This window comes from Gopherus flavomarginatus, chromosome 2, assembly GCF_025201925.1.
Source record: "Gopherus flavomarginatus isolate rGopFla2 chromosome 2, rGopFla2.mat.asm, whole genome shotgun sequence".
Lineage (NCBI taxonomy): Eukaryota > Metazoa > Chordata > Testudines > Testudinidae > Gopherus > Gopherus flavomarginatus.
In genome coordinates, this window is record NC_066618.1 from 155,551,579 (window position 1) to 155,573,696 (window position 22,118).

A 22,118-nucleotide genomic window follows, 5' to 3' on the forward strand; every position below is an offset into this window, starting at 1 on the left:
TTTTCTTTAGCATTTTTACAAAGTTCAACTGCTGTTTCGTTCAGCAACTACAGAGTTAACTTCTCACTCTCCCTTAAATCACTTGCTTGTCTCCCAACAGCCACTTTTATCAACTTAAATCACCATTCCAAGTAAGTCCTGGGTATTTGAAATCTCCATGCTTACACTTACTGACTCCTTCCTTCCACTACACCCTTAAAGTTTTCCAACCTGTTTTCCAATCTCTCTGTCTGTTGCCTGCCCGCCTGGGCCCGATCCTGCTTTTCTTGCTGAACCGTCCCTTCCATGGGCACCAACTTGTTCCACTACCAGTTTAGCTAGGAGGGTGGGCTTCTCATCTAGCCCCCACCCCTCCTGGTCTCTTCCCTTAAACATTCTTACTCACAAGACTACCCAAGTCCTCTTTCATGAGGCTTGCCACCTGGACAAAAACACATGGCCCATTGGGCAAAGGCCATTTACTTAACATATAATTTAAAGGACTATTCTTAGAGGGTTTACCCAGAGACTCATTCATCTGTTTGACATGTAAACAGAAAAGAGAATTACACAGAGAGCAGAGGGAATTACAGTCTAAGCCAGACTTTCCCACTTCTATACACTGACCGCTACAGGGGACGGGACAGAAGGATCTCAATTCAACCTCAGAACTTTCTTGCACACATGGCTTCCACTCCGAGGAATTACGAACAAGAGGTTCAGTTCTGCCCACACTCCTAACGCCCAAATGAACAGAGCAGAAAAAACAACAGTAACCGGTTAAACAGAACAGAACCAGAACCAGATAGCGTTTTCTTATCCTATTAGGACTCACTTTTACTCATGCAGTTCTCAACATATAACACCAACAGTACCAAGCAAAGCAAACACAAAATAACAAGGGTAAAACAAATAGATGGTGTAAATTCTGCAGGGCTCCCCCCTTCTTAATTGCTCACCAAACTGTGACAAATTTCTGTTACCAATCTATCCCTCGTGTCAGGTGATCAGGCTGACACTACAGGATCGTTGGGGGAAGATAAAGAAAACACACCATATAACTGTATTTTAAAGCTCCATTAATAAAATAATAAAACAACAACGGAGAGTGTTGGGAACGCTCCCTCATCACTCAGGAAAACATTAATGCCCCAAGCCCCTTTCATACCCACACACGTACGTCCAGACTGGCCACTTCTGTGTATAATGTTCAGAGAAGGTGGGAGAGGTGAACTGGAGATTATCCTGTATACAGCTTGTCCAGAATTTCTAACATGCTTCTGCTCTTTGGAGGGCTGTTCTCTTGCACCCTGGAATCTTCTGCAGCATCTCTTTCAGAGATTCCAGTCCAGGTCAGCTGCCTGCGGCTTCTTCACTGTCACCAAGCCACACCGGCTCCGGGGTCACAAAGGCACACTGTTGGATCTTACTGGACAGTTAAGCTTTGCAAATGTATTCTCAATTCTGTAACTTGTATTTCCTTTGCTTCGCCTCTGTCTATATTTTTTCCTTCACAGCCAGCTGGGGCCGAAAGCAGCCCCTCCCTGCACCAAGCACAGTCCGCGCCGATTCCTGACCCTGAACGCAGAGCAATCCCCCCCTTCCATCCCTGGGCCAAGATGATTTTTAAATTAACCCGTTCCTTTCCTCAATAGACAAATTTGCTCACCCTGTGTCAGGGCTTTTTGGTGATTAAACGCTCCTCTTAGATGTATGATCTTATCTAGATTGAAGTACCTTCTAGTGGGCATTATTTAGATGGATTTTCACGGTGTAAATATTCCAATTCTCTAAATACCTGCAGGTTGTTGAACTATAATGTACGTACATGTAATATGCTGGGGTACCCTTAGGGGGTGAGATGGAATGTTTAGACTGTCCCCCACCCATTTTCCACTTACACACACACGGAGGATGCCCTGTCCGCGCTAGCGGCTCATAAACTAAGGATTTTTCCCTACAGGGTACTCACACAGGAGAGGCTAACGAGGATGGCCACGACCCTCCTACACCTCCCTTCAGCAAAGAGCGTCGGCTAGTCTCTGGGAGACGGCGCCGCTTACTCTGATTGCATCCAGTGAGATGATCAGACTGTCAGTAGCCCACACAGAAAGGAAAGGGGAAGGGAAGATGGGTACACACACTCCTAGACCCAGGCAGCTTCCTCACCGGACGATGCCAGGCCAAGTCAGCCCACCATGGGTCGGACCTCCTAAAGATCCACTAGTTACCGGGCTTGCGTTAGAGTAGTCCTGGTCACGAGCTTCTGCTTCACAGGGTACTCTGGGCGTCTTCCGGTAACAGTCATTCACACTGGCCCCCAGTACCATTCTGCATTTGATCTTGCTTTTTAGCTACAACAGGGAGAGAGTGCACTAGGACATGGGGTCTCCCCTTTCTAAACAGGTCCCTCCTTTTTCCCTGCACTATCCCTAACCTGCTTTTGGATCCCTGCACTCTGCCAGACAGAGGGAAGAACTGGAGCTACAGTGGGGTATTTTTACAAGAGCTCTCCATACAAACAGCTTCAGAAGCTACCCATTTACTGACAAAACAGGAGTAATTGGAGGATCGTGTTATAATTAAGTGATCCTTCCGGTGGCCACCTTTCTGGTCCTCTAGTTGATATTGAGGCCAGTCTACTATACAGAACTTTTTAGTTTGCTTTTAGTTAGTGGATCTGATCCAAGCACTTCCCAATTCGCTAGAATGCATTCTAAGGGTGTACACCGTGCCCTGCCTGTACTCTGTCCCTGCCCCATATCCTAGGGTGACACTGGGCATCCCCAGGTCATAACAGGCAAAAATCCAGACCACTGGACTGTTCCTACCTTATCCAAGGGACCGGTTCCTCACCGTCGCCCTCAACTGCTTCTCCACTACTCGAGCGCGTTGCACCGTTGTGCCCTCTGGAGTCAGTCGAACTGCGTCTCCGCCGAGGCCCCCGGTGAAGTCACCGGTGCGCGCTGGGCGTCAGTCGTCGCCGCAATCCGTCGACCACCAGAAGGGATCCAGGCAAGGCTAATTTTAGCCTCAATGCCCCACGTTGGGCGCCAAGAACTGTTGCCGGCAGATAACTGCCTGAGGCCAAGCAACAGCGGGGGGGGTCCGTCGCCTGGTGTGCCGCGCCAATAAACACACCAGGGTGGAGAAGCAAACCAAGTTTATTTGAGATCTCAAAGCGGTGCAGGGAGATTGACTCAGATCAAGCACACCTAAAACAAGCAGTCTGTTCCTTTATATCCATGAGAACTTTTCTCACTGACTAGCAATCCCCCGTTTCCCCTCCCTCCTCCTCCTTCCTCCCCCTGTAGCAATTACGTAAGCGCAGGTGCATTAAGTAATCTTGGCCGCGGCAGCTCGTTAGTAAGTTTTCCTTCTGCAAGTTATCTTGTCCTTCTGCTAAAGGTGCACAGGCCTCATTATTTCTGCTTTAGACCAGTTAGAACTGTTGCAACTGATAACGGCTGTTACACCTGGCCTTTTAGGTCGATTAAAGTTCAAACATGGAGGGACTCTTGTCTGCTGAGGCCTAAAACCAGGAAGGCTCCATACTCTTGTGGCCTTCCACCCTCCTGAGTTACGTAGGGTTATGCTTAGTGACACCAACACTGTGACAGGCTAAGATGTAGTTAGGCAGCCATAAGTTGGGAAGTGTATGGTCACATCCTCACATTCCAAATTAGTCACATTGAAATAAGGTGCTATTGGGCTGTTAGGAATACAGTCCTGTCCTGATATTCCTATCACCTCCAGAGAAAGGGAAGAGCCTAGAAGATGTAAAAGGAAACTTAGTTTAATAGCATCCTGTCTGGCAAGAATTCACTTATCAATAGACACAGCTGGAAAACCCTTATGTCTGGATAGATGTAGTTGTGAAATCCTCACTTCTGTATTGTTTTGTATGTTTATTTGCGTGGTCTCTGGTTCTGTTATTGTTTCTGTCTGCTGTATAATTAATTTTGTTGGGTGTAAACCAATTAAGATGGTGGGATATAATTGGTTAAATAACCATGTTACAATATGTTAGGATTGGTTAGTTAAATTTCAGTAAAATGATTGGTTAAGGTATAGCTAAGCAAAACTCAGGTTATACTGTATAGTCTGCAGTCAGTCAGGAAGGGGGTGAGGGAGGAATGGGAACAGGGAACGGGGATGGGGGAATTAAAATCATGTCTTGCTAAAGGGGAAATCGGAACAGGGGGTGGGAACAGGAACAGGGACACAGGCAAGGCTCCGTGGTGTCAGAGCTGGGAAGGGGGACACTAAGGAAGGAAACTGGAATCATGCTTGCTGGAAGTTCACCCCAATAAACATCGAATTGTTTGCCCCTTTGGACTTCGGGTATTGTTGCTCTCTGTTCATATGAGAAGGACCAGGGAAGTGAGAGGGTGAAGGAATAAGCCCCCTAACAGTAGCAGCTTGGGCTGAGGTGTAAAAAGTCCCAGGTTCTGTTCCTGCTCGTGACCCCCAAAGAACATCATTGCACTTGGCCTGATCTGCTGCCTCTTACCCTCCAGGTGTCCACGTAGTCCACATCCGACTGCAGAAGCAACCCGTCCTTTTGAGGCATGAGCTCCCCGCTGATATTCTGCAGGGGAACAGACCAAGAGCCACTTTCTAGGGGGAAGCATCCCATGTGCACCTCTGGAACTGCTGAGAGTACTGGCCTGACTTGCCAAGAATTAACGAGTGGCGAGGCATCAAACATCCCAGCTGGCCCATTCATCCCCGGGGAATGCCCACCACCTCTGTCAGAGTTATTGCAATAGGAGGAAGTGCTAAAGAAAGGCAGGGGCACTGGATTTTTTTAGCTGGATGATGCAGCATCAGTGAGGTCTGCATGGGGCTTTTCTAGAGAATGAATATCCCAGCCTGTTTGCTTGACCCTGCTCCCACTATTCCAGTCACTGGAAGGCCATCCAGGCTCCTGAGCTCAAAGGAGAATGAGGCTGGGTCACGACTTGGATAGGAGACTCCACTGCTCTGGTGTTGCTGAGTCAGTGCACATCCATTTCAGCAGTAAGTGTAATTACCCCAATAGAGTTTAGCCCTGGTGTTCTCACAAGTCCCCTTCCTCTTACCAAAACTGCCAAGAGATCCTCATTGTTCATGCCTGGTCAGGATGACTCTTCTATGTTCTATCCAGAAGACGCATCTACAGTAACACACTGCCCAACACCCGAATACCCTCGATTTTCCCTGCAGTTCAACTGGATCCTCTCATTTTCTTCATTTCCCAGCCTAGATTATTTTGCTGTTAACTAGTTGCTGTGTGGCAGTGTTCTAGCTGCCAGGGAAGCTATCCTTTATCTGTCTCCCATGGGCACTGTGTGACTACATGAGCCAAGTTCTCTGTCGGCTTATGCCATCCATCCATGGAAGTCAGGTAATGGGGCCCAGTTATTCCTTGTTTCTAAAGCCCTTGTAGCTACTTGGATGGAAGGTGCAACAGAACCTTTATCTTATTACCATAATATCTGAGCACCTCATGCACCTGTGAGGCAGGACAGTGCTATTAGTTCCATGTGACACAGGAAGAACTGAGGCCCAGGGTCTATCAAGTGACTCGCCCGAGGTCGTGTTGTAAGTCTGTAGTTAAACTGGGAGCTGAACCTAGTAATCCTGAGTCCCAGCTTTGCACGTTAGCCACTAGAACATGCTTCCTAGAAATGCAAAAGGAAACCAGACAACACACTCAGGGGCTTTCGACCTGCCATGGAGGGACAACCCAGCCTTCCTTGTTTTGCCTCTTGACAATTAAAAATGGAAACCCAGTTCTGTCCTGCACTGACTCATCGCCGTGTAAACTGCTGTGTGGCTAGGGGGAAGAAAGGGAAATAAATGCCATAAGCTCAGAGAGAATCCACCTTACCGGAAAGCCCATTGGAGAGTGCATGAGATAGAGATCCAGGTAATCCAGGTTCAGCATTGTCAGGCTTTTCAGGAAAGCCGGCTTCACATCCTGCGGGGCGTGGAAGATGTTCCACAGCTGCCCAGAGAAGATAGTTGCATTATTAGTTGTATTCCAGGAGCACCTAACCAAAATGAGGGCCCTTTATGCTGGGCACTATAGAGAGAGGCAGTACCTGCTCTGCAGAGCTCAGTCTAAATAGAAGAGACAGACCCAGGGTGGGAGGAGAAACATGAGGGGAGGGGAATTACTCCAGGTCACACAGCGGGTCAGTATCAGAGTTAGGGATAGAGCCCAGGTTTCTAGACTCCCAATCCACTGTCTGTTCTACAGGACCAGGCTTCCTCTGTGATATGGGGGCATGGTCAGACAGAGTAGGAGAATGGGAGTATAATGAGCTGTATTGATGGGGAACCGAGGCACACAGAGAGGTAGGGTGTGACAGAGCCAGGAACCAAAGCCAGATCTCCTGAATTCCAGGCCAGTGGCTTCACCCCAGCACCATCCTTCTTCTCTAAGAGCAAAACCGACATCCCTTTCCCCAGCATTTTTCTCTATACAAATGATGTGTTCCCTCCAGGCCTTAGAGCAACAAGTCAAATGTTGCTCTTCATTTCATGTCCCTGCTCCTATTGGTCTGCTCTTCTCAGCAAGAAACCAGGAGGAGGAGCTAGCACCATGTGACCAATCAGCTCTCAGGTACACCCAGCTTGGGAATCTTTTCTATTTAGCATTCCATTGCCGCTTATTGTTTGTTGTGGGCACCTACTGTGGGCCTTTGTTACTTGCATCATAAACAGTCTTAGATAATATCATAAGTATAGCTTAGTCTTGAGAAAAGACATCTGAGGGGGGCCTGATACCAGTCTTGAAATACGTGAAGGGCAGTAATAAAGAGGACTGGTTTCAGAGTAGCAGCCATGTTAGTCTGTATCCACAAAAAGAACAGGAGTCCTTGTGGCACCTTAGAGACTAACAAATTTATTTGAGCATAAGGTTCCGTGGGCTACAGCTTGCTTCATCGAATGCATGTAGTGGAAAATAAAGTAGGAAGATATATATCAGAGAACATGAAACAAGGGGTGTTACCATACACACTCTAATGAGAGTTACTAGCAGGAGAGAGAAAAACTTTTTGTAGTGGTAATTAAAATGCTCCTTTTGCAGAAGTTGACAAGAAGTTGTGAGGAACAGTGGGTGGGGGGAAAATAAACATGGGGAAATAGTTTTTACTTTGTGTAATGACCCATCCACTCCCAGTCTTTATTTAAGTCTAATTTAATGGTGTCTGTTTTGCAAATTAATTCCAATTCAGCAGTCTCTCGCTGGAGTCTGTTTTTGAAGTTTTTTTTGTTGTAATATTGCAACTTCTAGATCTGTAATTGAATGGCTAGGGAGATTGAAGTGTTCTCCAACTGGTTTTTGAATGTTATAATTCTTGATCATCATTTGTGTTCATTCATTCTTTTACGTAGAGACTGTCCGGTGTGGCCAATGTACATGGCAGAGGGACATTGCTGACACATGATGGCATATATCACATTGGTAGATGTGCAAGTGAATGAGCCTCTGATGTGGCTGATGTGATTAGGTCCTATGATGGTATCCCCTGAATAGATATGTGACAGTTGGCAACGGGCTTTGTGGCAAGGATAGCTTCCTGGGTTAGTGTTTTTGTTGTGTGGTGTGTGGTTGCTGTTGAGTATTCGCTTCAGGTTTGGGGGTTGTCTGTAAGCAAGGACTGGCCTGTCTCCCAAGATCTGTGAGAATGATGGACCATCCTTCAGGATAGGTCGTAGATCCTTGATGATGCACTGAAGAGGTTTTAGTTGGGGGATGAAGGTGATGGCTAGTGGCGTTCTGTTACTTTGTTGGGCCTGTCCTGTAGTAGGTGACTTCTGGGTACTCTTCTGGATCTGTCAACCTGTTTCTTCACTTCAGCAGGTGAGAATTGTATTTGTAAGAATGCTTGATAGAGATCTTGTAGGTGTTTTTCTCTGTCTGAGGGGTTGGAGCAAATGCGATTGTATCGTAGAGCTTGGCTGTAGACAATGGATCGAGTGGTGTGGTCTGGATGAAAGCTGGAGGCATGTAGGTAAGACGACTGTGATCAATTGTTCTCCATGTTCATTGGAGGTAGGACAAAAAGTAATGGGTTAAACCGTTGGCAGAGGGGATTTAGGTTAGATATTAGGAAAACCTTTCTAACTCTATGGGTAGTTAAGCTCTGGAACAGGCTTCCAAGGGAGGTCGTGAAATCCCCTTGCTGGAGGTTTTTAAGACCAGGTTGGACAAAATTGGTCAGGGATAGTCAAGGATACTTGGTCCTGCTTCAGTGTAAGGGACTGGACCTGATGACTTCTTGGGGTCCCTTCCAGGCTGACATCTGACATTTCTGTGATTCTATAGTAGCTATGGGTGTGCTCCACAAAAGTGAGATGTTTGTGTATATGTAGATAGCACTAATTCTATTAACTATCGAATGGCATATAAGAACATGGAGCACTACTGGGCAAAAAATGGAATTTGAATCCTGTGGAAAATTCCAACCAATTGTTATTTCTAGTAGGGTGAAAATTCTGAAAATTTTCTATTTGGAAACATTGAAACTTTTCATTTTGCTAAGGACAAAATAATACAATCTGGAACCACACAAAAATATGCAAGTGGAAGTTAAATGAAACAAGAAAGTCAAAACGATATGTGTTGACATTTTTCCATCACAATTTCACCAAAATTGAGATGTTTCTGCAGAATGGTTTAGATGTCAACAAAATTGCATTTTCCAGATGAAACCCGTTCCATTGTCCATTTTTGATCATTTCTGATAAGTTATAAAGTTTAATAAAATTGTTCTGCACTGGGAGTGGCAGCTCTTTGACAATTGTGTTTCAATCCACAAGGCATACAGCACAGCCAACATCAAGCCTTCATGAGTCATAGAATCATAGGCTATCAGGGTTGAAAGGGACCTCAGGAGGTCATCTAGTCCATCCCCCTGCTCAAAGCAGGCCCCCCCAGAATCCATGAGATTGGCTTAAAAACCATAGGGTCTTATTTGCCTTCTGGCCTTTAGGGGGTCTCATTTTGCAGCTTCTGTGAATAACCAAGAGGGCTAGGAAATTGTTTTTTATTTATCAGAGGCTGAAATTTTCACCCTATCATGAATCCCGGATCAGAGGCCATGAGAAAAAAACAACACCCAGTATCCCAAGTCTTGGGGTAACTTAGAAAGAATTGGCAATCTTGGGCTTCTGTTTGGAAGGAAAACGGGGCTCACCTTGCTCACCACATAAAGCTCATCTCTCTTCAGCTTCCCTTCCCTGAACTTCTTTTGAAAGGCTGCTCCGATCTCGGCCTCGTTCTGGTAAAAATAAGCACAGTCGATGTGCCGATATCCAGCATCTAAAGCTACCTCCACAGCTTCCTGAACGGCTACCGGAGGAGACTGCAAAGAAACCAATAAATGCATCACCGCTTGCTATCGAATCTTCCCCAGAGCCACACTCCTGGGGCGAACGAGCTACACTGATTTACACCAGCTCAATAGCTTGGGACCTGTCAAGCCAAACCCAGGGTCAGGCCTTGTCTAGGATAGACAAGGTAGGAGATACCCCCCCAGGGAACGGCTAGGTGCTGCAAACTCCACATGTGGTGCTCGTTCTTCCAAGTTGGTGTTAAACCAAGGCCCCAGCATGGCGCTAGGGGGCGTTGTGATGCCCACGATGCCACCTTTCAGCTACGGTGCATAGTGGCACACCAGCCCACATTTGGTTGTTACAAGGGTCCCACGGAACCCCAGGCAAGAGAGCTTCAGCTGCAACTTTGCAAAGCCAAGCCTCATGGAATATTTTGTTGCCTTGGAGACTAAAAGGGCTTTGGGTACATGCATAGACGGGGGTAACAAGGTCATCCTTTGCTGCACCGGTCCCTGGGGGCTCATACGCCAAAACTACCATAACCATAGGCTCAAAGGCACTTGAAACATTAGTTTCGACGTGCTCTTGCTGTTCATGGGTTTGCAATAAACATCCACGCACATCTAATAGGCTAAGAGTCTTTGCCTCTCTCTTTGCTACCAGCCCCAGCAAAGCCTTCGAGAATTATCACGTTCTTTCGCAAACAAAGCGTCTGATCCTACATCCATTGAATTCAGTGGATCTCTTTCCACTAACTTCCCGGGATGTTTACAAGGTTTATTAATGCTCAGGCAGATTCATCTGCTCTGTCACCCAGCCACACCCTGGCTGTGTGGGGAACACAGCTGCTGAGAGCCCTCTCTGTACCAAGCCTGCTTTAATTAAAGCATTTATCCAAGAGTGGAGGCCGGCATGCCCCTGCCTGCAAAGAACACAGAGACAAAGAGCAAACGCGGCATCCAACCCAAACTGATTAACCGGCACTTATGCATGGTTGTTCCTGCCTTGGAACAAAGGGAAAGCAGTGGAGAGAAGTGTAGACCCAGCAGAAGTTATGCCAAGAGGCAGGATCCCCGGGGTGGATTGAACACAGCTGCACTCACCCCTTGTAGTGCCAGGGCTCTCTTGTTCTTGAAAGCGATCAGTGTTTAATCTGCTCTTGCTATCGGATGATCAGTACATGAGAGAGCCTGTAGTTGAGTGGGCTCCCTGCCTCCTTTTCCCATCTAGCCAAAACATTGCTCCCACTCGCTCGCCAGCATCCTGCTTTGCATCTCTACTTCCAGATCCTCTTGCTTTCAAGACTTTGCATGCACCCATGGCTCTGTTCTCCCAATGTCCTGCTCTTCTCTCTAGCTGTCCTCTCCCATCTCCCACACTCTAGTGTGCCAACGCTGGGCTTTAGATCTCAGGCCCTGGTTGGAAACTCTCCCCCTCTCATCCCAAAATACCGATTCAACAAGATCAGGGCTTGCGCCATGGGTGGCATGGTGCATTAGCGCAGATGACTCCCGCCCTGTACCTCTCCCATGAGACTGACAGAGAACATCCCATCTCCAAGGCTGCCAACCCAGCAGTCTTTCATCAGAATTCAATTCCCATCAAAGACATCTTTGAAAGGAGATTAAGGTAGACAATTACCTCTCCCAGCGCTTTCTCCGGTCTCCTGAGCGTAGCTGGCAGCAGATGCCTGAGACAAGGCTGAGAAAGCCATAGGGCACCACATGATTGTTCCGTGTCCCAGGGAAGTTTATTAAAGGATTAAACCAACAATGATTATTTAATTGCACAACAAAGCAAATGAATCCCGACTGGCCTCAATGGGACGCCACTTTCCTCCACAACAAATGGAGCTCTGCCCTGGCACGGAGACATGAAAACCGCCTTGGGGATCCAGGATCCTTTGTAAAAGTAAGGACCAGAGCTGGGAAGCAGTTACATCTATCCTGTGGCCCCAGTAGCCCAGCGGGCTACGAAAAGGACCTGTTTTGCTGGCTGCTTTCTACACTTCAGTAGACAACATATCCTAATGGAACAACTCCCATTGACTTCAGTGGACTTTGGGTCAGCTGTTTGAAGTTGGTTGTTTTTGTTTTAAATGCCTTTGGGATGAAATGGAGATGTTTGCAAGAAAAAACCCCACTGTTGTCAAATTTGTTGAGCAACAAAAACAGCGGGATTAAAAAAAAAATCAAAATCCAAAAACCGTCAATGAAAAATGGTTGGTTGGTGGGTTGGTTGATTTTAGCTTTTTCATGGATCATAATATCCAAGTATTTGCCAACAGGTCTACTCTGGCAAAAAAGTTTCAGAACAAAAGCAGTGTGGGCCCAGTGGAATTGGTCCCCCCCCCCAGTCCCCTACAGTCCCTTCTCTCTTATTTTCTGCCTCTCATCCAACGCCCACCCCGTTTTTCCTGGTTTGTCTTTTTGGTACAGCCTAACACTATCGCTGCAGAAGGGCCACCCGTTAAGACCTCATCAACACTTGAAAGTGAAACCAGTCAAATTTTGCTTGGTGCAATTTTGTTCCAAAATAGTCAGGCCGTACAAAGATGTGGCTTTGCCTTTTACCTTAGTGTGGTTAAAACCACATAGAAAAGGAATAAGCTGCCCTGAGCTTTATAGGGGAATTGTATTACTCCAAAATTGTACCAGGATAGTTCAGATTGGCACAATTTTGTAGTACAAGCACAAGTCCTGTACATGATTAGCCTGTAGGACTCACTGCTGAAGGATCTCATCAAACACTTGACACCATTCAGGGAAGAATTAGACACAAAGAGCATCTGCAGTTGGACCAGCCAGGATTCAAGTTAAGAGACTTATTCAGCCTCATGCCTCAGGGAAGAGCAGAAGATCCACCAGCTCGTGGAAAGAAATACTGATGTTCAACGTCAAAAATGCTCAGGTGCTCTGAAAAGTGACTGAAATGGCAACAGGAGCTGCCCGGTTTATCGGCTTGCAGTGATTCTAGCTCAAATCGGTTCACAGTTTGTAAGTAAGGTCTGACCAGGGCCGGGGATGTCATTAACAATAAAGGAGGAGGAAGGCAGGCACAGATGCAAAAGACAAGACTTTATCAAACATGCCTAAGAGGCCACTGTTACATGCCCAAGCTCCGGTGTTTGTGCACCAGCAGCCTAGCCCCAGCATGCATTGCTAAGCCCCTGGTGCCCCGCAAAACCAGATCCCTCCAGAAACCTAATCCTCTTTCTCAAGTTCCACTCATCCCGTGACAGATTTAGTGCTTCCCTTATACTCAGGCTTCTTTGCCCCCTGTGCAGGTTACAGTTGCACTGAGGATTGGTCCTGCTTTGATCAGGGGGTTGGACTAGTTGACCTCCTGAGGTCCTTCCAACCCTGATATTCTATGATTCTATGCACCCTGCCCGCTCACACCCCATATGAGCCACTTTGGCTGTCAGGATTGCCAGAGTTGTAGGAACACCTTGGCCATCTCCCTCTTGTACTTAGCTGTTAAAAAAAATAATCAGCATTTACTGCATTGATTGAACCCAATGAGAACAAACAGAGGACAGCGCTTCTCAGCACTGGCAAGACAGCACTTTACATAGGTTTCATGCATTTTTTTTTGCAACTCCCATTCTCTTTCTTAGGACCACTGAAGTCAATGGGAGTTTAAACATTAGACTTCAATTGGTTTAGAGTGGTCCTCGAATGAGTATCTGCCTCCTGTAAATAGACTGCCAGGGAATTCAAAATACTGTTATGTAGAGGATGTTAATTATCTTTGATCTACATAAAATCACAGCTCTGGTTAAAGCCAAAGCATGTGCAAAGCACCTTTCTTCCAGGCTTAAGAGAAGGAGCAATTAAGCCCTTTTATGTCACAAAATACATGGCCACAGTAGAAGCCACCACCCAAGTCAATGGCAAGATCAGAAGCTGAGCCATGTGGACTTCCCCGATTGCAAACACAGAGGCTAGGCCCAAGTGCGCATGCATGTGTATGTGTGTCAGTAAGAGAAGCAGTTGTGTAGGGGAGCAGAGAGAGCGCTCCTTGTGGCCTGGAATTGCTGGAGAGGTAGGCTTGGAAACTGAAAGCCAGGAAACTGCTTGCTGTTTGTTTCTATTGTGTTCAGGGAAACAAGCAAACTGTGTGTGTGCCGCCTTTGTAAACAAAATAGGATCCAACCAAACAAATACCTATCGTCAGTTTCTTTTCCTAACCGCAAGAGACTTGCCAGACCCTGAAAATTTCCACCCCGCGGGGACCAAGGGGGCAATGGTACTTAACATGTTTGTAGTCTAGTCTAGTGTCTAGTATGGACACTCCCCACACATCTAATCAAGGCTCTGCATGTTTGTGGTTTACCTGGTGCTATGTCTTCACTGCAAGAAGAGGTGCATTTACGCAGAGATCGCTACTTCAATGTAAATTCCACATAGAGACAAGGCACAGGGCTTTATTTTTTTACCCCAATGTAGTAAGCTCCTGATAGATGAAGGGTGGGCAACAGGATTGACCCCAACTAGCTACATGGAGATAAAAGCTACTACTGCCTTGTCTCCAGTAGCTCTTTTGATGCAAAATCCTATCTCGAGAGATCAGCTGACAGTAAACTACAACCACATGCCACCCGCATCAAGTGTGAGGGGAACATCCTGATTAGTATTTACAAATGCGTTCTGTACCTTGAGCGAGCCAGTGACCCTGAGCTGAAAAAGTCTAGCAAAGATGTGACTGAGAATGGCAGTGTCCATAGCCCAAGGAATTAGTAACGGGTTACAAATAAATAAGATTGCATTGCCTAGATTCTGAACTGCCCCTTGGAAAAGACCCAGAAATACCCAACTGCAGCCCAGAATGCTGCTGCCTTCCCTGCCTGGTAATACAATGGCGGATCCTCATCAAAGCTCTAGCATATCTGCGGGGAAGGGACAGCTCTAGCCGCTGGGCTGTGAGAGAGCCTATGTTGCCAGAGCTGACATGAGTCTGCTGTCTGAAAAGACCGCGAGATGCCACGCAGGGTTTAAACTCTATTTGAACTCCAGAAATAGCACTGAAATTCAGTTTGTGCCAGTCTGTAATGCCCCTTGGTCATTAGGCCCTTGGGCTTCTGGGTTTGTGTTCACTCTTGTTTTGGCGGCTTTGATTTTAAACACACAAAGGGAGAGGACTGGAGGAAATGGGCTAAGATTACATTGAACCAAAGGCCGATGTGTTCATGTTGGCTCGGTTGGAGTTGGGATGCAAAACTCAGCATGGTCTGGATCCGGGGTTCTGCTTTCACCCTGTCTCTGTGCTAAGCTTCAGCTTCATTCAACCAGAGCCCTCTGCCTGACCAATCAGTTGCTTTCGATTCAAGCCACCTTGGTTTAGATTTGGTCTAGAAGCCTCATCCAGAAAGAGGCCACGTGCCCCTTGGAACATACTCTCACCCTCAACTCCCTGCGAGAGATGAGCACACTCCAGGCTCAGGCCCTGAATTGTTGATCCCAGCTTGTGTGGAGCACCTGCAAGTAGGGTGACCAGACAGCAAGTGTGAAAAATCGGGACGGGGGTGGGGAAGGGGTGGGTAATAGGAGCCTATATAAGAAAAAGACCAAAAATTGGGACGGTCCCTATAAAATCAGGACGTCTGGTCACCTTACCCACAAGCCTCACCGACTCCAATGGAGTCGAGAGCACTTAGGGCTAGATTCACAGTAGGCCTAGGTAGCAAATTGGTAGGCTCCTCACGCATCACATGGTGAAAGTTGGGCACCTTACACAGGGGTTCTCAGAAGCGAACTTGCTGAGCAGGGAGCAGCCTACGAACGCTCAACGTGAAATGCAGAGGAAAAGGACAGGCCCCAGATCCACAAAGCGAGCCAGGTGCCTAACTCCCATTGGTCTGGGTCTCAGGCACTTGAGTGACAGGCCAGAGGGCGGGGTGTTATAACCTTAGTCCCAGATTTGGACCTTAGCGTCCAAAATATGGGGGTTAGCATGAAAACCTCCAAGCTTAGTTACCAGCTTGGACCTGGTACCTGCTGCCACCACCCAAAAAATTAGAGTGTTTGGGGCACTCTGGTCCCCCTGAAAAACCTTTCCTGGGGACCCCAAGACCCAAATCCCTTGAGTCTCACAACAAAGGGAAATAATCCTTTTTCCCTTCCCCCCTCCAGGTGCTCCTGGAGAGATACACAGACACCAGCTCTGTGAATCCAAACAGAGTGAATCTCCCTCTCTGTTCCCAATCCTGGAAACAAAAAGTACTTTCCTATTCCCCCAGAGGGAATGCAACATCAGGCTAGCAATCCAACACACAGATCTCCCCGATTCCTTCCTCCCACCAATTCCCTGGTGAGTACAGACTCAATTTCCCTGAAGTAAAGAAAAACTCCAACAGGTCTTAAAAGAAAGCTTTATATAAAAAGAAAGAAAAATAAGTACAAATGTTCTCTCTGTATTAGATGATACAACACAGGGTCGATTGCTTAAAAGAATATTGAATAAACAGCCTTATTCAAAAAGAATACAAATCAAAGCACTCCAGCACTTATATTCATGCAAATACCAAAGAAAAGAAACCATAGAACTTACTATCTGATCTCTTAGTCCTTACACTTAGAAACAGAAGACTAGAAAGTAGAACTACTTCTCCAAAGCTCAGAGAAAAGCAGGCAGCCAGAAAAACAAAGACACTCAATTCCCTCCACCCAAAGTTGAAAAAATCCGGTTTCCTGATTGGTCCTCTGGTCAGGTGCTTCAGGTGAAAGAGACATTAACCCTTAGCTATCTGTTTATGACACGGGGTCTGTCTCCACTCTGGATCCTCAGCTGTGAACCCTCTCTGGGGGTTAAATGCCTAAACCAGCTGAGCCCTTTCTCAAGAAAAAGCAAAGAGAGAAAAGCCCCCCACACACACATGCATCCATATCACAGGGTAGGTGGGAAAGTCAGGTTAAAGCCCTCCCTCCAGATTGGGCAGAGCAGGACTTCAAACCTGGGTCTCCTACATGCCTGGTGAGTGCCCTGGCCACTGGGTTACTGATCGACACAGACACACACTGCTGCCTGACTGGCTTGTGTGTGGGTCTGGTGCGCTTGGAGCAGATCTACTGGATTTGGACCTGCAGGCGAGATCAGCTGAGGGACTCCTAGCTGGAGAATCCCATTGGAGTTTAGGCATGAGCGGGGGCTCCGAGCAGCTTTTTAGCCCTCTGGTGGTATCAGGATTTAGCTGCCTTTGCAAATGCCACTGGCGGAAACGTAGGCACCTCCAGGGTTAGGTGGCAGCTGAGCCGTGATTTTGTGAAGGTCTGTGGTGCCAAGCTGTTGGCCTTTGGCACCTAAAGAGACACTCAGGCACCTAAGTACCTTTGTGAAACCAGCCCTATGCCGGAGAGCTCAAGATCTTGCTTGGCTTGTGCCCTAGAGGAGCGTTACCCATCACGGATCTCTCGAAGGAGCTACTCATGCATTGGCTCTTGGGGGGGGGAAACACATGGCTGAACAGACTCCCTAGAGGAGGAATTTGCCACTCTCAATATTTCTCAAACGTCAATGAAGGGGAAGCATCCCATATCCCTTCGTCTGGGGCGGCCACTGGAAATTCAAACGCTATGTGCCGCCAGAGAGACGCTACTCCGATCCAACTGGCTGGGCTAACTTGGATGATCCTGAATGACTGATGAGGAGACACAGGATGGAAGTTAGCCAAAGCTGGGATGTAACCTCACCAAGACGCAACTTGCTGCAGGGAGAGAGGGGAGCAAACAGAAGTGAGGCAAGGACAGCGGCATTTACTCATTAGCTTTGTTGCTTTTCCTTGTGCCAGCCTCCCAGTCCCGGCAAGGGCTGGACACAGACCCAGCAATCATGGGGCAGAAATACCTTCCTTGAGCTGATTTTCACTGTTGTAATGTTGTTACTACTGTCCCCGCACTCAGTGGAACAAGCCGCAGGCAATTTCAGTGCTGCACATTAAGCAACTCAAATATGGAGTTAATTCTAACAGAGCACATTTTGTACCACTGACAGATTAGATACTTATCTGGTCCCCACCACTGTAGGGTTTGGGCCCCTCCCAACCTTTCATTTTTTTAGCCTCACAACCTCCCTGTGAGGCAGGGTAGTGCTATTACTCCCACTGTACAGATGGGGAAAACCTGAGGCAGAGACGCTAAGCCAACTTGCCCAAGTTCTCACAGGATATTTGCAGCAGAGCAGGCATTGGACCTAGGTCTGCCACGACCCATGCTAACCACTGCCGCTCCTCTTCCTCATTATAGTGAATCAGATTTCCAGCTAAATATATTAAGGACCATATATCTAAGCGTTGCCAAGACAAGACCCCAAGCCACACAGTTTGGATCTGTCTCCAAAACTTGTGGATGGTGGATTTGGGATTTTAGTGTGAGCCAATAGCTAGTGGGAAAATGCAAAGTTTGAGACAAGATAGAACAATAGTCCAATACAGAATGGATCTTCCCACGTATCCCAAATTGCCTCAAGGACCTGAGCTTTTGCTCTATTAACTAAAGCTATTTGGGAAGTGGGTCCCATCGCCAGTGAACGTTTGGATTTTTAACTCAGAAAAATCAAACAGCCCCCAAAACTAAAGATTTTCTACCAAAACCTAAAAGTTTTCTGGCAATTTTTCTTCAATATTCTCTTTTGAGGTGGGTTGTGGGACTTTTTCAGCTAAACACCGTTAGCAAAACCATTTGGTTTTCTGCCAGAATGATTGGTTTTCTAACAAAAAAGTTCAAAATATTTTTTTTCAAATCTATTTTCCAGACACTTTTCATGCAATTTCTCACTTTGTCCAAACCACAATTTTTCATCAAAGCAAAGATTCAATGAAAGATTTCCAATGGCTCTCAAACCCTGCTAAGCGTGTGTAGCACCGTACTGCCCCTTTATTGGGCGCCAGGCTGGGTGCTGGGCAAATCAGAACAAGACTCTGCAGGCCTGGATACCAGCTGCCATGTGGGATACGTGGCCTGCTTCTTTGACTTCTAATCCTAGCCCACGGTCTCTCTCGTGGACTTCTCTCTGCCCCTTCTTCTGCATGCCACATAGAGCACAGAGGTGTGACAAGATTCAAGTCCCCTCTACAAACATGTAGATGCCACATTCTTGTTTTAAGAGAACCATCCTGTAGCTGACTGTGCCCAGGAGTTACATGCCATGCAATAGGCTTTAAATTTGCATCCAGTGGATGCTCTGCACACCTAAGTGCACAGAAATTCAGGAAGGCTAGGGTGACCAGATGTCCTGATTTTTATAGGGACAGTCCCGATTTTTGGGGGCTGTGTCTTATATAGGTGCCTATTACCCCCTACTCCCTGTCCCAATTTTTCACATTTGCTGTCTCGTCAGGCTAAGAGCAAAATGGGCTCTGTCCTACGATGATTTGTTTCTGTTAGATTATGCGAATATTCAGAAAGACATACAGAGATGGGGAAAGACACACGTTTAGGGATGACACTGGTTTGTTACACTGGAGCATTTCCAGATCTTAGCATTCCCTGGTTAGCTCTCCAGCACATCAGCATTATTGGGTGGTAGTGATGGGGCAACTAGAGCCCCCCCTGTGTCAGAATCCCAGCACTTAACACCTTGAGTTTTGCAGCGTTTGGATCCCTGAACTGGATCCAGCAGTACGGACTCATCTCCAAAACGGAACATTCTGAAACATGGCTGGTGGGAGCGGTGGTCACTCAGCCCGTATGAAAATCAAATGGTTTAAAGTGGCATTGAAATATCATTAGCGCTGTGCCATAATATTTGTTGTCTCCATCCACATGCCCACAAACTCGGCTTTTTTGCCATATAATTATACAATAAATTAATTGGAATATAAATATTGTACTTACATTTCAGCTTATAGCACATAGAGCCTGGGGCGGCTCTATGTATTTTGCCACCCCAAGCACAGTAGTCATGCAGCCTTCGGTGGCATGCCTGCAGGCGGTCCCCTGGTAACGCGGATTTGGCGGCTTGCCTGCGGTCCTGTGTCTTTGGCATACACGCCGCTGAATTGCTGCCGAAACCGCGGGACCAGCGGACCTCCTGCAGGCCTGCCGCCGAAGGCAGCCTGACTGCCGCCCTCACGGCAACCGGCAGAGAGTCCCCCACGGCTTGTCACCTCAGGCACGCGCTTGGTGTGCTGGTGCCTGGAGCCACCCCTGTATAAACAGGTTGTTGTCTGTATAACATTTTAGTTTGTACTGACTTCACTAGTGCTTTTTATGTAGCTTGTTGTAAAATGAGGCAGATATCAAAGCCCTGGCTGGGATGATTTAGTTGGAGATTGGGCCTGCTTTGAGCAGGGGGTTGGACTAGATGACCTCCTGAGGTCCCTTCCAACCCTGATATTCTACGATTCTATGAGTTGATCTACCCTTGGAAGACCTCTATGTACCTGCAGGAGTATGTGTATCACCCTGGTTGAGAACCACTGCAAAACAAGCAGACTCTGCCCTACAGTCAAAATTTAACCTCCAAGAGAATCTGCTTTGAAAACACAATTGCCAAAACAAATGGATACCAAAATAAAATGTCCAATTTCCAGGAAGCTCTCCACTCCAGTAATGCTTTTGTTGCCTTTCAAAAAAAATTTTTTATTTACAAGCATAGCAAATGCATTCCTAACCACATTGACCTGGCAAATTAACACTGTAGTAAAAATAAAATACTTAAAGTACAATCATAGGCTAACTCTTTAAAAACCAAAGTAAAATATGCTAAGGAGTATTTTATACAATTGCTTGAATGAGGTCATTTCATAAGCTAGTCACTTTTATAACTCCTGAAGAAACAAGTTTTAGACAAATTAAAACTCATCCCTACCACCCTCACCCTCCCAAAAAAGAAAGGACACCTTGCCTAGTGGTTAAAGCACAGAACTGTTATTTGTGAGTTCTATCCCCAGCCGTGCAATCTTGAGCAAGTTATTCTGGTCAGCGCCTCCTCTGCAAATGGAGAAAATGCTTCCTTTGCCCATCTTACCTAGTTATGCCCTGGTCCTGCGAACGGTGGGCTCCTGCACCCAGTACAGACCCACGAGGAAGCCGCTAGTGCTCTGCCCATGCATAGTTGGTTGCAAGTTCGGGACCTTAGATTGTAAAATCTTTGCAACAAGAAGTGTTTAATACAGCCCCAAGCGTGGACAAAGACTCTACATGCTACCATAATCCAAATAATTATTATAATCCTTGAACAGCCCATCAGCAACAAAGTTCTAAATCTTACTGACCTTTTTGATAAGTCATCCGCTCCCTTGGGATTAAGAGAGATGTGGCAAACACTTCTGTGGGGTTATTATAGTGCATACATTTCGGTGTATAAAGTGAATTCTAGGGGTAGTGGAAGATGTTGTATTTCAGGGCCTCATCTTGCAACCACAGAATTGGGCCCAAAATAGTATACAAACTAAAAATAAAGAAAGGGGAGGAGATAACATGGCTCATCTGACACTGGGGATATCTGCCTTTCCCCAGCAGGTGAGACTCTCCTTTTGAGAAAATGACAAAGCCAAATTCTGTATACCGGGCATCTTGCTGAATTCCCAGTCATCGACTGTCATGGCTACATGTACTTTGACAGATTCCCTGCTTTTGTCAAATGTCGTCTGGCTCCCACATTTAGGAATGGAAGGCAGGAGGGAGGTTGATGCGATACTGACCAGCACACTGCGCCAGTGGTTAGTTATCCAACCCCATAGCTTTTTGCAGACTGTAAGCTTTTATTTTTAAAACATTCTAACCCCTTATAGTTGAAACTTTCCCCAACCTGATCTACCACAGTGCTGACTTCCTGAGTCTTCAGGAAGCAATATTTCTAAAGCAGTAGTTTCAAGAGGTGTGGATGCCCCATTCAGCTAAATTGTGGGTTAATGCTGAAGCCTACTGACTAACTAAAATGCCAATTTGCTCCTTATTTCAGTGCTGTCCATTTCAGCAGAAGCCTCCAGCTATTTTGGGGGAAGGGGTGTTGTTTCAGTGGCACCATTTTCTCCTTCCCATTCTGACTACTGATAACAGGTGTAGCGAGGCGGTGGGATACCCCACAGCCCCGCTGAATGACAAGTCTCTCCTAGCACCAACTTGGGCGGAGCCAGTGGATCCTGCGCCTGCCCCCTAGAGGTCGCGGCACAGGACAGGAAGTAGAAAAGCCCAACTGCAGAGCTCACTTGAAAGCCAGCTGCCGGAGAGGCCAGATGCCTCTGGCCTAGTTCCGGGTTGAGGAAAGCCGGCAGGCTGCAGCCGACCCGAGGACTGGCCAGGCCAGCCGAGCCTACCCATGGCTAGCTACCCAGAGGAGCAGTCGAGCCTACCCTTCACTAGTTACCTGGAGGAACCGATGGTGCTGGAAACCCCTGACCCCAGGTACCTTATGAAGGGGAGTCCGGAAGTAGCCCGGGGGCAGTTGACCCTGGTCTGGCCGCAGCTCTGCCAGAACCAATGTCAGTGTGTCGTGGTCAGGATCCCCACTGACACAGCAGCGAGTCTTCTGCCACTGCTAGGGCCCCAGGCTGGGACACAGTGGGGTGGGTGGGCCTGCATCCCCCCTGCCACCCAACTCATGGGTGGCCGTCTCCCCCTCGCACTAGATGCTCAGAACCCTGAGCTCCTGACTGTTTACTTGCCCACCCTGACCCAGCGCATGGGCCCATAGCAAACTATTGTGAGGCGGTGGGAAACCCCACAGCCCCACAGAGGGACGAGCCTCGGCCGAGCCCCTCTACAGCAGGGTTCTTTCGGTAGGTGCTACACAAGAGATTTCAATGAGAAGTCTGTATAGCTCGTTGGAAGATGATTGTGTCTTAGAGCAATGCTGGGTTTGTA

At 47.2% G+C, this 22,118-nt stretch overlaps 1 protein-coding gene across 1 annotated transcript in view; it reads right to left on the reverse strand.

The window, feature by feature from the left end:
• The window catches only part of LOC127044672 (1,5-anhydro-D-fructose reductase-like), a 68,675-nt gene that overhangs the window by 11,339 nt on the left and 35,218 nt on the right, over nucleotides 1-22,118 (reverse strand). The window contains 3 exon segments of the mRNA XM_050939748.1: nucleotides 4,493-4,570; nucleotides 5,855-5,971; nucleotides 9,174-9,341. Coding sequence (XP_050795705.1) covers nucleotides 4,493-4,570; nucleotides 5,855-5,971; nucleotides 9,174-9,341 — 363 coding nt within the window.